At 45.5% G+C, this 16,812-nt stretch overlaps 1 protein-coding gene across 9 annotated transcripts in view; it reads right to left on the bottom strand.

The window, feature by feature from the left end:
* Positions 1-16,812, bottom strand: part of THADA (THADA armadillo repeat containing) — a 324,153-nt gene that overhangs the window by 88,141 nt on the left and 219,200 nt on the right. For 8 of the 9 annotated variants that reach the window (XM_027621844.2, XM_027621847.2, XM_027621842.2 and 5 more), the window contains one exon: positions 14,032-14,147. In XM_027621844.2, coding sequence (XP_027477645.1) covers positions 14,032-14,147 — 116 coding nt within the window. Of the gene's footprint in view, positions 1-10,250; positions 10,501-14,031; positions 14,148-16,812 lie in introns of those variants that run through there. The other variant, XM_027621850.1, reaches the window with a different exon arrangement.

Genomic DNA, 16,812 nt, shown 5'->3' with positions numbered 1-16,812 from the left:
GCTGCTAGTGTCTGTTATGGTCTCTAAGTCAAGACACTGTACCTGGACTTCAACAGAGTCAGGGTCTGAGGTCACTCTAATCCCCAGGGAACTACTCCCCCAGAAGCCTAATTAGACTCATGGCCTAATTTTATTAATCTAGAAATATTTACTGAGCACCACAGGGTATATCCTACTTGGGACAGAAAGGGAGGAAGAGGAAGATGTTCTGGCCTTGCAGGGTGGTGTGTGTGTGTGTGTGTGTGTGTGTGTGTTGGAGGGTGTATATGGAGAAAAACAAAATGTACAAAAAACTGGGAGAGGGAATGTCATGGAGGAGGGGTCTGGAGACACCGAAGGATCTGGCCGGTGAAGGAAAAGAGGGAATCCAGGCAGGAGAGCTCACGAAAGCAGATAAAATGGCGAGAACAAGCTTGCCATATGCAGGGACAAATGAATACCAGAAAATCAAACAGGTGCAGCTCACGAGCTTGATGGCTTAGAATGACTGGGGAGCTCGAGCCCTAGCAGGGGCTCATCACAGCCCATTGCGGGCTCTAATCCTGGCCCCTACCCAGGCTCACTCCTACTCAGACCACTTCCGTTCTCAACGACGACGACAACCAAAAAGTACTGGCAGCCTCTTACCAGGGAGCCAGCAATGGAGTTAATAAAGCGATATCCCGGGGACTACCATCGGGCCCAGAACAGGTTGGAAAGAAGAAAACCAGAAAAAGAGAAGGAACGTAGGTGGGGAGCAAGGGGAGAGAAGCCAGGTAAGAAGTGGGGGAAGGGGCAAGAGAAGAATAATGAGAGAGGGAAGGTGGTGGGAGAGGGAAAGTGGGGAAAAGTCTAGAACATGCTCCCATATCTTACCATGAACCCCAGACTTGACACATGTCCAGCCACACCATGTCCTTTATTGAAAGTTCCCTTCAAAGCCTGTCCTCTAGGAAAACCTTCCCTGACTAACCATCAGAAAACAGTCTCCGAGGACAATCGGAACCGCTGGTATTTTGTTGACCTTCCTTTGGTCTCCCAGAGATCCCGAAGGCCATCTTTGCAAACCTAGGCAGTGCGCATCTCTGCAATGGTAGCTGCCCACAGAACCAGAGTTGCCTCTCTTTACATCTGGATATAAAAGGAAGAGCTGTCGTGGGTTGGGGGCCAGGAGGTACTCCTTTGATGCAGTCCACATTAAGCTATATAAATGTGGAAGTGTAAATTAAATAAAAAAGAACCCCTCTCTCCCTTCTGATTTCCATTTTTACCACAGCCCCATCACATGGCATTCTTGGAACAACAACAGGGGATTTGTTTAAACCAAGATGCCAAACGGTCATGAATTGCAGCATATATATTTTTAAACAAGTGATTTTCCCCCCACTGTAACATCCAGAATCTCGCTCTGCACTTGGGGCCGGCTGGCAGCAGCGTGCGGGGTCTGGCTGGCTCCCCAGGACTGCTCGTTTACCTTGCCCTCCCCTGAGGGTGTGTGACGGCAGAGCTGCATTTTTATGGTATGCTCCAACTTCCACCCAGCCTTCCTTGGTCTGGAGCTTTGCAAGTGTTTATACTCACACCCACACGCAGAAGCTGCCCTGTGGCCCTCCTACTTGAATTTTCCTTTTAAAGTGAAGCCATCTTTGTGCCCTGCTCTGGTGGTGACCAGGTCATTTATAGGGAACTGACTGAGTCGCCGATGCCCAAAGCAGGAGACCAGGAGCTGTGAGTCTGTCCAGAAAGGGACCAAACGTCCCAGCCATGGCTACAGAGCACATGGGGCTTCCCCTGGAAAAGCAGCTTTTGTTCTGGGGAATGGCATCTGTGCAAACAGGGCCCCAACCGCCTTACCAGGGTTCTGGGTAGGCACTCGGCAAGGCCCAGGCAGTCTGTAGAAGACACCAGGGCACTTCGCAGGTCAGGGTCCAGGCCACAGCCGCCTTGACTCCCCTGGCACAACCGCTGCTCAACAGGAAACCCACAACCTCAAGGCCAAGGCTTTGCCTTTTCCTTCCATTAAGGCTCACCTGCCTTTTCAAAGGACCCCCAGGGAGCCTCCCACACCCCCCAGAGGCCCTCATATTTTTCCATCTTTCTATTAGGCATCTTTTTCTCATTAATGTACTAACACTCAAGTTATGTGCAGAGAATGAGGAAAAAGAGACCTTGTGTGGGGCTTGGGATTTGTTCAAAGCCTGGGGAAATCGTTTTAGAGGGTGTATGTTTTTTATTCCTTTTATGAGAGATGCATGTTTCCCCCCCTCTGTGACTTGTTTAAAAGTAAAGTTTAATATGCTGCCAGAGAAATTGCTGGTTAATAACTTAATAAGCTATGTGCCTGGAATTATGGGAGAAAAGTAGTATCCAAGAAAACTTTTATTGTAGTTTGGGGCTTGGAGGATATATAGCTTCAGTTATTATATAAAATGCTAACAGAAGTCCCCTTTCTTTTCAAGCCCTACTTTCTCCCCAGGATTATAAAAAAGGATAAAGAAGTGAGGCGAATGAAAACTTCTGGAAGCTGCATGAGAAGTCTGTATGTAGATCACAAGGTGAGAATTTCCAACAGCCACAGTCAACAGAACTGTGCTAATGTGAACTTGGCAAAGCATACACTTGGAAATTAGCCCTGGCAATAATAGTAATACTGATAATAATAATGTCAACTGCCTTTTATGAAAAGTTTTGTCTTCAAAAAATATTCCTACCTTATCTTCATAAAATTCTTAAGAGGGAAGAAAAATAGGCATTATTATTCCCATGTTTTACAAATCAACAAAGTAGCTCATGTAGTTCAAGTGAACTACCCAAGATTAGGGCAAAAACCAAGAAGAGAATCAAGGTTTTCTTGACGAATTGTATCTATGTGTCCTAAACACAATCAGATGCAAAGTGAGACGCCATGCCAAACAATGAGAGTATTTTGGTTTGCAGCCACATGCTGTGGTGTTGTGTCCTGTAGCCGGTCTGGTGAAAAGCAAGGCTCCAAGCACAGCTGTTCCCCCGAGGGCCAACATACAGGCCTGTTTTCAACATGGCTGATGATGTTGATAAAGACTTAATCATCTGACAATGGATATTTCCTCTATTTGCTTAGCTCTTCTATACTTTCACACTCATTACACACCACGTCCTTCCTTGCCCACATCGGTTTCCCATCGTCATTTTACAGGTTCCCACTTTACAGATAAAAATGGAGTCCCAAAGAAATGACTGGCCCCACAGGGTTGGCTAGAGCTGAACAGGGACCCCAGAACCCAGACCTGCTAAACTTGAGTGGACCCTGTCTCTCCTCAACTCCAGCAGGACACATACACAGGTCAGAGGCTTTTCCATCTGCCAAGTCCCTCTCAAAGTGCCCCCTCCTCTGGTCACCCAGAAACAGAGGACCTTTGGGCTCAGGAGGGGAGCCCTGGAGTAAAATACCAATACCGCACGGGAAAGTATTTCCAGAGGTGTGTAGGCCAATCCTATCACCAAGGAAGCCTGGGTATCACTGGCAGCTGAGAGGGAGGAAGGAAGGAGAGCAAAGCTCTGGAGGGTTTCTCTTAAAGCCGCTCCTTCGGTCCATTCACGTAAGACCAGTCCACGCACCCCAAAAGCCCTCCTGGAGGCGGCCTGAAGTCTGGCCACACGGAACAAACGTACCATGGCTGAGTCAGCTCAATATGAGGGCAGAGAAGCAGGAGATCAAGCGAGGTGTAAAGAAGCACTCCGGCCAGGTCTGTGTGTTGCCGGAGAGCCCACCTTCAGAGTTGCTGACTTCAGTTAAGGGTACTGTCTCCAAAGATCACTACTGAAAAACAGCTGTATGATCCAGGAGAATTAACTTGGTTTACATGTTAGAACTCAGTAACATATTAGCATGATTCGTCGGTCAGATCAAGTGGCAGTGGCAGTCAACTAGCTGAGAATAGATTTCTAAGCAAAGAGGACCTTGAATAGCTAAATGTTTGATGGCAGGAAGGTCTAGAGCATGGGTCCCTGTCCAAGGAGGGCAGCTCCCGAGAGAGGGTGCCAGGACAGCCAGGGGCATGGGGTCGCAGGGTTTGCTACGAGGATGTTCAGGCCACAGTAGAAAAAGGAAATGGATCAAGAGGCAAAAAGCAAATTTGCTATTTATGCCCAACTTGGGCCACCTCCAGAGTCAGCCACATCTGTCAAGTAGGAAGAAGTCACCTGCCCTCTTGTGCCTAATTCCTCATCTACAAATACTGGTTTGGATTAGATTCCTATTTTGAAACAGGAAGTCAGGATGCTCCTCTTAGTCCCTTTCGGGGCCCCCAATGGGGGAGGGGCCGTGCGGGGGGGTCTCCAGGCCCCCATCCCAGCCTGCACCTCATGTGTAAGCTCTACTATCTTCAACATCTTGAACTTCCTCTTAAGCTTCTATTTGAAGAAAGGGTTCCACTGGACTAGATGATCTCTAAATTCCCTTCCTGTGGTAAATTCCGTGGCTCAATGGTCCTCTTGGCACTGTTGAGAAGACAACAGGCAGGCAGTCTAAAAGGCACACAAGCAGCGTCTCTACTCCCCTCACCAGCTGCCCAGGCAGGCAACAGGGGCTTCCGAGGGACAGACAAGAGAGCTGGTGGGTGGTCATTGGGTAGCTTTTGCTCACCACCAGGAGGGGCTAGAAATTGTGTTGATCACTGGGAGGGGCTGCAAAGATTTAATACACTCCTCAGTGTATCTCATGTGCATGGAGACAGCAGTATACTTACCAGTGTAAGCTTGAGCTTACTGACTTCCTTTTAACTCTTGGATCAAATCCAAATTCCTCTGGCTGACATTTAAGGCCTGCCACAACTGGTCTCTTATCAAATCTTGTACCACTCTCCCAAACACAGCGTGTCTCCTTGCAGCTCTCTGCCTCACTGGCACACAGTATATCCCATGGATTCTCTTCGGTGTGTCCTTGCACATGCTGTCTACCGTCTTGACACGCTCTTTTCCCACCACGTTTGATGTTTCCCAATCACACCAACGCTCTAGGACCCATCTCGAATACCTAACTCCCCGAGAAACCAAAGCCTTCCCCTACTATTCCAGTCTACATTCTTCTCTGAATTCTTGTACTTATTCTATGTATTACAGAATTAGAACTTCCTTATGCACATCACCATTGGTTGTTTCACATGGATAAGCTCTCTCTTCAACTAGACGGAACCATCACTAAACTCTGACAATAGAGACTCCACTATAAATGCCTAAAGTGGTTCCCACAATGCTGAGCACCGTGCTAAGTTTCCTTCCTTTGTACTTGGGCAATGAGACCTTCACAATTTATTTAGCAACACAGGCTCTCTGTCTGTCTAAACTCACTCATTCTCCAATCTAAGAAAATTAACCTTATCTAGTAATTACATCTCACCCAGCCTTTAAAGACATTTCTCTCCTCCTAGAAGATTTCCTTGGCACCCCGACCCCACAAGCCGGCTCCTGTAACACACTCTGACCTCATTTCAGAACTACCAGATTCTTACTTGTTTACAATTAATTAAATCCATACCTGTCTTATTTACAGGGTTTTTGAAACAGGGACCATATCATTCATCTCTATATTCCCCACTGTGTCTACTACGCTGCTTTGTGCTATTTGTGAATCTAAACTGGCTCCGATTCATCAGGAATGGTTCCATGTGTTGATTTATCCAAAAGATGGAACATGTTACATGTTAAAGGAAAAAAAATAAGCCACTATGTTAGTGTTTTACACAATATTATGAAAATGTGTTGAGGACACTTAAAAGCCTGCGCTTCTTTGCAAGCTGGGCAATGACAACATCGCCCAAATCTTCCAACAGCAATACCTCCCATAAGCCAACAGCTACAAGTGGAGCAAAACAGATATTTCTGAGTCCTTTATCAAATTAATTGCCATTTCCAGGTTAGGTCTGCAGATTTCTATATTTAAAAAGTAGGAAGCATCAGCAGTTGGCAGCAGAATTCTTGATATGTAGTTGCATGAAAGGACTATTCTTATTTCTCACTGCAATATGAAGAAGCTTTCATCTTGGGCAACTTGCTCAAAGGCTCAGTTTAGTATATTGATCTCTTGTGACTACTTTTACCTGACTAGTTTCCATACGCTCAGCCTGTCAACAAGAAATACCTCATATATTCTCAAGCTTCACTTCTTCTCAGACACCTTATTCCTTCAAGTCTTGACATATTTTTAAAAGGAATATCTAATGAAGAAAATGTTTTACACCCTGTCCATTGGTTTGGGTTGAAATGCACTAACTGAATGGTTCTGTTTTTAAAAAATACAAACAGGATCTCATCCTGAGATAACTTGACCTTAAATTTCTGAGCAGTCTGAAAGAGAAGCGAACAAATGTCAACAAGCTTGAGTCTGAAATACACCAACTTCTTCATTTCCCTCATCTTTCAAATATGCATGAGGTACAAGGAGACTTGAAGTAGGCCAAGCTAAAGGACTCAGAGTGGTCCTAATGGGAATCTCCCTCCCCCATAAAATCTGGGGGTTGAAAGAAAAGCAATGTTAAAAAAGAGGGGGTGGGAGGGGAGTACTGGGAAAACTTTTAATTTGGAAAAAGAAAAGGAAGGAAAGAAAAGAAAGAAAGAAAGAAAGAAAAGGAAGGAAGGAAGGGAGGGAGGGAGGGAGAGAGAAAGAGAGAGAGAAAGAATGAAAGAAAGAAAGAAAGAAGAAAGAAAGAAAGAAAGAAAAAGAAAGAAAGAAAGGAAGAAAAAAAAGAAGAAACAAACCAAAAAAGCAAAAACCCAACCCCCAGTAATGCCCGGAAACTTGCTATGTAACTAACCATCCCTGTTCAGACTTGCTTCCCTTACAGTTTTGGCAGGGACCACAAATGATAGCCTTAAAACGCCACATGAGCATCAGAATATTTTAACAATCCTTCTTGACTGGATGCATTTCAACATTTCAACTGGATGCATGGGAGTGAAACAGCAACCTGCAGCTGTGGCAAAGGGCTGAGGCCTCTCTTCATTTCGAGCAGTTGTGAAAGGAGGACCTCTTCCTTCAGGAGGGGAGCGGCCCAGGAGGTGCGAGGGGTTTGCGAAGGGCGAAGGAACAGTGGGAAAACGGAGTGAGACCTAAACCCAGTATTTCTCCCCGGGGAGGTACAGGCTCTTGTGGGGATCAATCTGGCGGTTAGAACACAGATACGGTCTTCAGCTGTGAAGCAAAACAGAATCCCAAACCAGAGCTTCTGCAGCTGGCCAAAGACCCCCCTGGGGAAGGACTGGGATTGCTGCACAAAAGCCAGACCCAGCTCTGTCTCTATAAGCATATTTTCCTCACACATTTAAGTCCAAGGCCTTCAAGGAGCTTACCACTCCTCTTAGTTGGGCCCAGGAACTAAGAAAATGGGGAGAACGATGAGAGTATGGACAAGGGGGTGGACAGGGAAGGAGATGCACAAGTGGCTGGAGGTATGTATTGGAGAGATGGAGGTGTGGACGAGGAGTCCATGGAGGAGGGAACAGGGGGTGTCAGGAGCACTGATGGGGAAGCTGTATCGGGAGGATCATAGAGCTAATATTTTTTGCAAATGAGAATCAACTTGGGGTAACAAATCATTAGGTCTAGTGCAAAGAGTGGTCTTCAACAAACATTAGCGCCCTCCACCATTTCTTCTCCCCATCAGGATGGTTTTACTCAAAAATTTATTGCCCCAGTTTGCTTTCCTTGTAACCTTGGGACATGTTCTTATATTCCTGAGAGCCTGTTTCTCTCACCAGAATATCAGACTGTTATTTTCAAAATGATTAATACTCTCTGCATGCCAACAAGCATTGGTCCTACCCTAGGCACTGAGGCCACTGGGATGGCTGACTGGACAAAGGAGTGTGGGCTCCCCATAGAAAGTGCTGGGGCCATTCAGCCCCTCTGTGCAGGGCATCCCAGGTGGATGGGGAAAGAATTCGGGGCCGACCCCTTCAGTGGTCTTAGCCTTTTCCTGTGTCCCCAAGCTCTGGCCTTTGACAATGAGGGTGTAAAGGTGGGAGTATTTCAAAGAGGCACGGTCTGAATGACCACAGTGACCCCTGGCCCTCAAAATATGTACTGTGTCCCCAAACCAGCAGCATCAGAACTACATGAGAACTCGTCAGAAACGCAGGATCTTAGGCACCAGTCCAGACCTACTGAATGAGAGTCTTCATTTTAAGGAGATCCCCAAGTGATTCACGTGCACATGAAGGTCTGAGGAACACGGTTCTCGACAATGCTTAAGCGTTGTCATTCAAAAGCCTTGACAAAAACACTGGACAGATGGCGGCAAGGGGGCTCCAGCAGAAAGAGCCCCACAAGGAGCAGGGAACTAAGTCCTCAACAAATGTTAATTGTTATCACATAGGATCTTACCCTTGCCCAAACAAATTCCCCAACCGCTCTGGGTGGCATTTTCCCATATGCACGGGGATGGGAGTGGACTGCAAGAAACTTCAGGATTCCTTCTAGTTCTAAAGTTCGGGGTCTATGATTCAATTTGACAAGACTCTGCTTTGTCGCCCTCTCTACACTGAAGTTTGGTTTTAGTAGATAGTTGCAGTATTTAATACAGCTTGGCATATAGCAGGGCTCAATAAGTATTTGTTGAGTGAGGTGATACGGATATGAGCCTATTCTCTTCAAGCTGCCCCTCAAAAAACAAAAATGAGCCATAAGCTTCCAGGACAGTAGACCACACCAGAGTGTCAGGTCTAACTGGCACTTTTCAGGGCAACTGGCATAACTTAAAATATCTATCTTGCTAAGGCAGCTTTTAAGTAATCTATCTCGGAAGTTCACTCGTGTATGAAACTACACAGTGGCGTGGCCCCTCATTCTGGCCCACCTGTCGAATCGAAAGTGTTAATGACTGTATCTCCTGGGTAGCAGGCTGGAGGGATGGTCATTCCATCTTTCTTGAATGAGTCTGTGGCCTCCGAAGAAAAATCCAAGTGCCCTCTAACATGGGCTATTTCACTCAATGCTCATCCTTCATCTTCTCTCAAGGAGATGGGAGACACAAGGAAGCACAAGGACATATCAGTAGTTCTCAATCCAACTGCATTTTAGAATCTCCTGGAGAGTTTTGAAACTACCAGTTCTTGGGTCACACCCTCAACCAAAAAAAAATCAGACATTCTGGAGGTGGGACCTGGCATCAGGTTTGAAGACCTCTCCAGATGACTCTAATATGCAGCCATCAGCATTAAGAACTGCTGCCTGGAGTAAAAACTCACCATCAGCCAATCTGGGCACTTAATAAATGCCAATACCCGGAGTCATAAACTCCAGAACCCTTTCCAGCTTGTAAAAGTACAACTCTATGCCCATTAAACACTATCTCCTCGTCCCCTTTCCCCCAGCCCCCAGCAACCACCATTCTATTTTCTGTCTCTATGAATGGGACCACTCTCAGTACCTGACGGAAGTGGAATCACACAGTAATTGTCTTTTTGTGACTGGCTTATTTCACTTAGCATGATGTCCTCAAGGTCCATCCATGTTGTAGCCTGTATCAGGGTTTCCTTCCTTTTTAAGGATGAATCATATGTTGTCCATATATACCACACTGTTGACCCCTTCATCCATCAACGGACACTTAGGTTACTTCTACCTTTTGGCTGTTGTGAATAAATGCAGCTATGAACAGGGGTGTAGAGATATCTCTTCAAGACTCTGCTTTCAATTCATTTGGGTCTAGACCCAGAAGTAGAATTGCTAGGTCATAAGGTATTGCTATTTTTAATTTTTTGAGGAAACGCCATACTATTTTCTATAGTGGCTATAACATAGTTTTTAACAATAATAGCCAATACTTTCATGATACTGTTAAGTGAAAAAAGTAAGCTCTAACATATATATGGTAAAGCTGCAACAATGTTAAAAAAAAAAAGGCACAGGAGAAAAGATGAAGTGAGTATATACAGAAAACTGTGAACTAACAAGTGGCTTCCACTGGATGTGGATGAGACTGGATGAGACTGACATTCTCTTCTTTTCCAAATTTCATACTTGCCTAACTTTCTATGATAGGCATACGCTACACTGACGACTGAGGAAAAAAAAAGTGAAAAAAAATTTAGTAGGGCACATTTTTCTTCCTGGTCATCACATCATCCATTGCACTTGGCCTGATGGTTCACTGCGCTCACTGCCTTTATCTGAAGGAAAACACACACACGCACTTCTTCCTTTTATAACCAAATTGATTTCTGAAAAATTTTAAGCCCAATATAATAATAATTCCAACTCTCGATCAAAATAATAAGTCTCTTCTCCCCTGAGGGCTCCTTGACAGGGCTTTCAAAAAGTCCTTCCCATTTAGGCAGGGCCTGTGGTCCAGTTGGGGCAGCAGAGCTGGAACCGGCCGTCAGCCGGGGAGCCGGGGTGCTGCTGAGTGCCCTCGTGGGGTGCCTGAGGCCAACCTCTCCACACCCACCACCTGCCTCATGTGCGCTCCACTTGTGGCCTGGGTCGGCTTCGTTTTCCTTCAGTAGCTGCTGAACTGTCCTCACACCGTGAGAGAAGACACTGACCTGGACCGAGGAGGGAGGGATGGAGGCAAAAGGGGAAGGAAGGAACGTGAAGGATTAACGAGCTGATTTCCATAAAGGCTTTGACATCTTGGAATGAAAAGCGGCCTGTATAGAGCAGAAGCCCAGGCCTCTACTCAGGCCATGTTGCCAGCTGGCTGTTCATCACCAAAAATTCCCCAACAGTTCCATGGCTATTGCTTAACCACCTCATATAAATCCCAATTAATCTTGCAAAGTCAAAACATAAATATATGACAAATGTCTTTATTTTATGTGCCCTCAACTTCAGGGTCAAAATTTACAAAACCAAATTGGTTATCCAGTGGCTCCAATGAACATTTTTTTTTTAAACCTTCTTTGCGAATAAAAAGACAAATAAGTGACACACTTCACTAATGTGTATGTACTTATTGGACTGAATGAACTCAGGCTAATGATCAAATAAATTGTAGAAGAAAAAAGGTGTCGGTGCTAAAATTTAAACTACCTTTTTTTTTTGGCAGTAACATTAATGTTTCATAGCTTATACTCAAAAGATACAGAAAATCCTTAGTAGGCACAAAGGAACATTTATTTGTCTTTCATATGTAAATTGCTAGGGACATAAAAGAGCCTCTTGAGCAGTGGAACTGGGAGTACTCCACATTGCAATGTCTTTCATGGGAAAGGCAGGTGATAATGTGAACACAGCGGTCGGCTTCGAGAAGGGCCCATTAGGACCCAGAATGGGCTCATGTGAGCATGGAGGTATTAGTGGAGACACTCACCTCCCAGGGCAACAACCTCAAAGGACCTCAGGAACCAGGCAGGTGTGTCTCACAGGACAGGTTGAAGCTTCATCATTTATATTCAGTGCTTTCCTTTCCTATTCAGGAACCTCAAGGTTATCATGTCAATGATGTGGATAATAGAGAAAAACTAATATGTGGCTTTGGAATGGATGGCCCTCCAGCAGTGTGTTTTCCTCCCAAACTTTATTTCAGGCTCTGAACACATCCTGATTAATATAGTAAAAGTGCCTTGGGAGCAAGAGGAAGCCTGGTGTTAGGAACCACCTATAGACCACCCACAAAGTATAAAGTTCACACTTGGATCATAAAGAGTCGACTGTACTGGAAACATAAAAATGGCTTTCCTGGACTCTCGGCAAGGAAGGTGGAAACACAGTGAATTGCAGTGATTCATGCTTTTGTTTTCTAGGGCTGAAAAATCACGGAGAAAAATCAGAGAACGTGTGTGTGTGTGGGTGGGGGGGTGGTGATGATGCTGAAAGCCTAATTGAAAAGTTGCAATAGGGACCAGAAGGAAAGTTAAAAGAGGACAGGAGGACCTCTCCAGCTGAAGAAGAGGCTGATGGCACTGGGTCATCCATCTTTAGGCACTGACTGCAGAGCATGAAGGTCCATTCAGACGGCTGGCTGTGACACCATCTCCTCCTTTCCATCCAACAAGAAGGAGTGGGCTCAGGAAGCCGGCAGATGATGACTTTCTCTGAAACCCATGAAAGGGCAGCAGGCTAAGAGGGCAGAAACACCTTTATAGCACTTTGCAGAACAGGAAATTTAGGATTCTGTCTTGGGGCGGGCCTGGCTGGAAGCAGAAATTTCAATAGGATGGTTCCTGGAGAGTCCTGACTTCCTGATCCCTAGACACATCAGCTGGGAAGACCTGGCCTGCTACTGACAAACAGATGAGAGCACACGTGTGACCACAATTCCCTATTCTCCCAAGAAAGGCAGCTTAGGGGAGTTATCTAAAAGCCACACAGAAGGCAAATGATACTAGGCTCAGAGAAGCAGTTTATGGTCAATCAACTCCTGCTCCCTACGTAAGAGAGAGAAAACACAAACTGGTCTAAAAATGAGAGTTAACCATCACTTTACTGGCATTTCAGACATAAGAGAATTTCCCCATCAGTATCCCTGCCCAGAGCCAGAGGTGCTTAGACAAGACATGGAGACTCACACATCCACACACCGAGAAATCCTTCAATGGCTCCCTTTCACCAAGAGGTTTCCTTGAGGAGCTTTCACTGTGTAGCCTCCTTGGATTTCCACAGCCTCATGTACCTTCTACAAGGTTCCAGAAGAGCTAACTTCTTTACCGCTCTCCATACTTGCCAAGCCATTTCACAGCCATGTCCTTGCCACTGACATGACCAGCGCCCAGAATGCTCTCCCTGCCCTGGCTGCTCGCTGAAATGCTACTCATCTCTCTGTCTCTCTCTCTCTCTCTCTTTTTTAAAGATTTTATTTATTTATTTGACAGAGAGACACAGACAGCGAGAGAGGGAACACAAGCAGTGGGAGTGGAAGAGGGAGAAGCAGGTTTCCTGTCGAGCAGGGAGCTCAATGTGGGGCTCGATCCCAGGACCCTGGGATCATGACCTGAGCCGAAGGCAGATGCTTAACGACTGAGCCACCCAGGTGCCCCGAAATGCTACTCATCTCTTGATGGCTCTTCCCTGCCCCTCCTCTGGGCTACTCCTGTGCTTACTACACACATTTGTTATTTCCCTTGCCATATGCGGTGGAAATTACCTTTTCACACATCTTTCTCACCTCCTGGATATGAGTTCCTTGAAGCCAGAGCTCTATCTCTATCTTTGAATCCCTTCCACCTCCTAACACAAAGGTCAGCTTTGTTCAACAAGACTTTGTTGTATTACAGTGACTTGCGGGCCTGTACTGCCCATTTCCTGCCTTCCTACGTGAGGTGGAGAACCAACAAAAGTGAACGCAAGTACATTTTTTTGACAAACGAAAAGGCTGCTATGTTAGGAAACCCATACACTGATTTCTAATCGAACGCAAGATACTCTGGCATGGAATGTGGTAGCCTGTGGGCTTCTACTGGACCTCTTGTGCTGGAACTTACAGAGGACAGACTGGGGGGCCCTTGCAGTAATACTGTCCTACCAATATCATAGACTTGCAACATGGATTTTGAACACATTGTAACAGAGAGGACTCCCTGTGTACTGAATGAGAGCTTCTTTTTATTCCATAGCATTGTTCACATAGCAAATGTCCTAAGTTCTAGAATAAGTGAACAATGGCCAGAATGAAAAAATAAATGTATCCACCCTCCTGTGCTTTCATTATTCAAGCTATTCTACTGCCTACCTAAAAAGGGAGCAACTTGCACCTCTCTTTCTTATTCACACCCTACCAGTCTCTCTGTGCCTGTTCACGTCTTACCCCAATCTCTAATTGCCGTGTGGCACCTAAGAGTTTGTACCACATCTGACACAGGGCTGGGCACATGGCAGGTATTAATAAAAACAAGCTGACTGGTGGACCGATAAAAAGCCATATTACATGCCCCCTAGCCATGCAGCAGTTTCAGAAAAATTGTCAAGAAAATATTTTTCTTTCTTACCACAATCCAAAGTTCTAAAAAGATAAATACTCCAATAAGTTTAGAAAATGCATGCCAATGACTTTTAAAACTCCCACAACTAGAAACAGCCATTCTCCAATGTATTCCTAACCCCTGATAACTCTTTGCTCATGTGGGGTTTTAACATACCTCTCGGCCAGCCAGAGTTTGGCTCTGGTACAAACAGCAACGTCAGCCAGCAGCTGCTGAAAGTATGCATTCAGTCTGTATTTGGAGTCTGTGCAGGCTTGTAACAAATGAAAAACCTAAACCAGAAAAGAGAAAAAAGCAATATCCTGCTGTGAAAATATATTTTTCCTCAATGTTCAGTTCCTCCCTGTTAGGTTTCCTCAAAATATTCCCCTCAAAGAAAACAGACACCTGTAGAATGTGGCTCTGGTCTCCACGCAGGAAGCAAGCTGGTTTTGGGAGAACGCAGCAAGGGACAAGAAACCTGTGCCCTTGATCCCTACCTCTGCTCTGGGTCCCCTGCGCAATTCCAAACAAGAGTGACTGACTACTCAGTGACTGAACACTCATTTGATACAAGAGCTTATTCGTTACAACAGCCAAGAAAATGATTTTAGCAAAGAAAGGCAAACATCTTGCTCTAGGTGAGCAGTCTCACATGAAAAAAAAATGTACCTTTTCAAGTCAAAGTCTTACTGCAGAGGAAAAATCAGCTGTCTCAGAGTCCAAATTGGTTTGTGTGTTGGGTTTGTCAGAACCGTCTTGGCCAAAGCAGCAGGCCACGAAGATGCCTGCCTTTGCAAACACAGGACAGTGATATTTGTAAACGATCTCAATTTTTTTCGCAGTTCCCCACTGAGACGTGCGGAAGCAGCCAAATGGATACAACCTATTCTCATGCTGACATGACATTATGTATGAGAATTGAGCAGAGAAAGACAAATCCTCTAGTTGCCTCTATTTAGAATGAAGGCCACAGATCCAGCAGACACACGCGCGTGCCTGTGTGTGTGTGTGTGTGTGCGTGCGCGTGTATGCGGCTCATGTGAGCATGTCGTGGATTCACACTCCGTGATGACACCAACAACACTCTGTGAGGAGTATAAACCTGCAGCGGAGAGAGAGGACTAAGGCACAGATGAGATCCTCTGACCTTAGCCGGTGCCAAGGAGTACAAAGAGGCATGGCAGAGAGCTCCTGCAGTCTCATCTCAATCAGGCGGAGACGGTGGGCGGAGCAAAGCTGGTACGCATAAACACACCGAGAACTTGGAAAGTCCATTTTAATAATGTTTGGTTCCCTCCCCTACTGTATCCTTCGCCAGAGCTACAGGTGACTCTTTCAAAGCGACAAGATTCAACTTTTTCCTCTCTTCCTCTCCTGCCGATGAGGAGCCTAAGTGAGAGTTAAATAGGGAAGTGAATAAGGACAAAAAAAAGCAGGAAGCCAAGATAAAAGAGACCCAGAATCATGAGAGCCTGAACGGGAATGAGCTAGCAGTTTTCCTGGGTCAGACATCTGCAGTTACCAACAACAAATATATCTGGAGCACCTCTGTTTAGAGAATTAAAAAAAAAATTGTGATTATTATATGTAACTGTTATTATTATTATTATTTATTTAATTTTGGGAGGGGTCTAAACAGACGTAATTGTATAGAAGACTGCACGCAAGTCCCGATGTGGAGACTGAAAATGCTTTCTCTAATAATGGATCTGTTATTTCAGAGGCAACAGATCAAGTATCACTACTTCACCACACCCCTGCAGGGACCCACACCACAGGTCGTGAAGTCTGGAGAAATGGGTCTGGCTGGGGCTTCTGTTCTTATGTGGTGACTGCCAGAGTGAAAAAACACACCTCCCTCTCCTTGAATCCCCGATACCCTGAAAGAGTTGTCAAAGTCACTGGGCATTGCTTTACTTCTCTCCACAGCTGCAAAAAACCAACCACCAGGGCTTTTCATGGTGTCACAGGATGGTAATTAATCAGCAGACACCAGCAAAATACATGAGCGTGGAATTTACTTGTAAAGAAAGCTGTGAGATTTTCAAATGCCTCTCATTTAGAAGCAATCACCTCAAAAATAAGTCCTGATGGATGTTTAAACTTAGTCCTATATTTGCTCACCTTACTTGGCAAAAACAAGGCTGTTTTTGAAACGCTTGGTAGCTCTGGTTTATGAAAATCAACCTCCAGGTCCATCAATTCTGTCACCTTGGGCACAACCCAGACAACAATTGTGATCCTGGTTATTCACCAGGAACAGAGAGCGATCTATTTACATGGGACAACTGCAGAGGGAGGTACACTTATGAGAACCATGGTGGAAAGAAACATGGAGGAGAGACAGAGAGAGAGACGTGAAAGACAGGGTCACAGAAGGCAAGGGAAAACCGGGCAGGGAAGGGGAGGAAGGGGAAAAGACAGGGGTAGGGGGGAGGAAAGAAAAGTTTTGTAAGCCCATGTCTGAAACAAGTGAGTGTGTTTGAGATCATTTCTTTTTTGAGAAAATTAATGACTATATTTGAATACACGGCTACCTTCCCATGACATTTAGAGGGTCTGTTTTAATTTGTCCAAGAAAAATGAGGCCATCCTTTGGTGTGAAGTCCAGAGGTGGGGCCAGGCCTCTGGAACTACGATCCAAGGTCAGGTCCAGGAGCACCAGGCAGCCAGCTTCCAGGAAGGGTCATTTGTCCATCAGCTTGGAAAAGACGGCAGGGGACAAGGCAGTTCCTCCTCCTTTCCCCCTTCTCCGAGAAAGTTCTGGTCCAGGAGAACCTCTGGGCTAGGAGTGTGGTCTAGGCCAGGCCTGGGATAATTTGCAAACAGCCTGTAATACAGGACTGCACTGAACCAAACAGAAACCGAAGCTGCGTGACCAACAGAACGCATGGGAGAGCTCCGAGAAGTGAAGTGTTACTTTAGGTCTCCCAGATTTGCAATAGGATTCAAATA

The sequence above is a fragment of the Zalophus californianus genome, chromosome 8, assembly GCF_009762305.2.
Source record: "Zalophus californianus isolate mZalCal1 chromosome 8, mZalCal1.pri.v2, whole genome shotgun sequence".
NCBI lineage: Eukaryota > Metazoa > Chordata > Mammalia > Carnivora > Otariidae > Zalophus > Zalophus californianus.
This window is presented reverse-complemented; position numbering and strand designations above follow the sequence as displayed.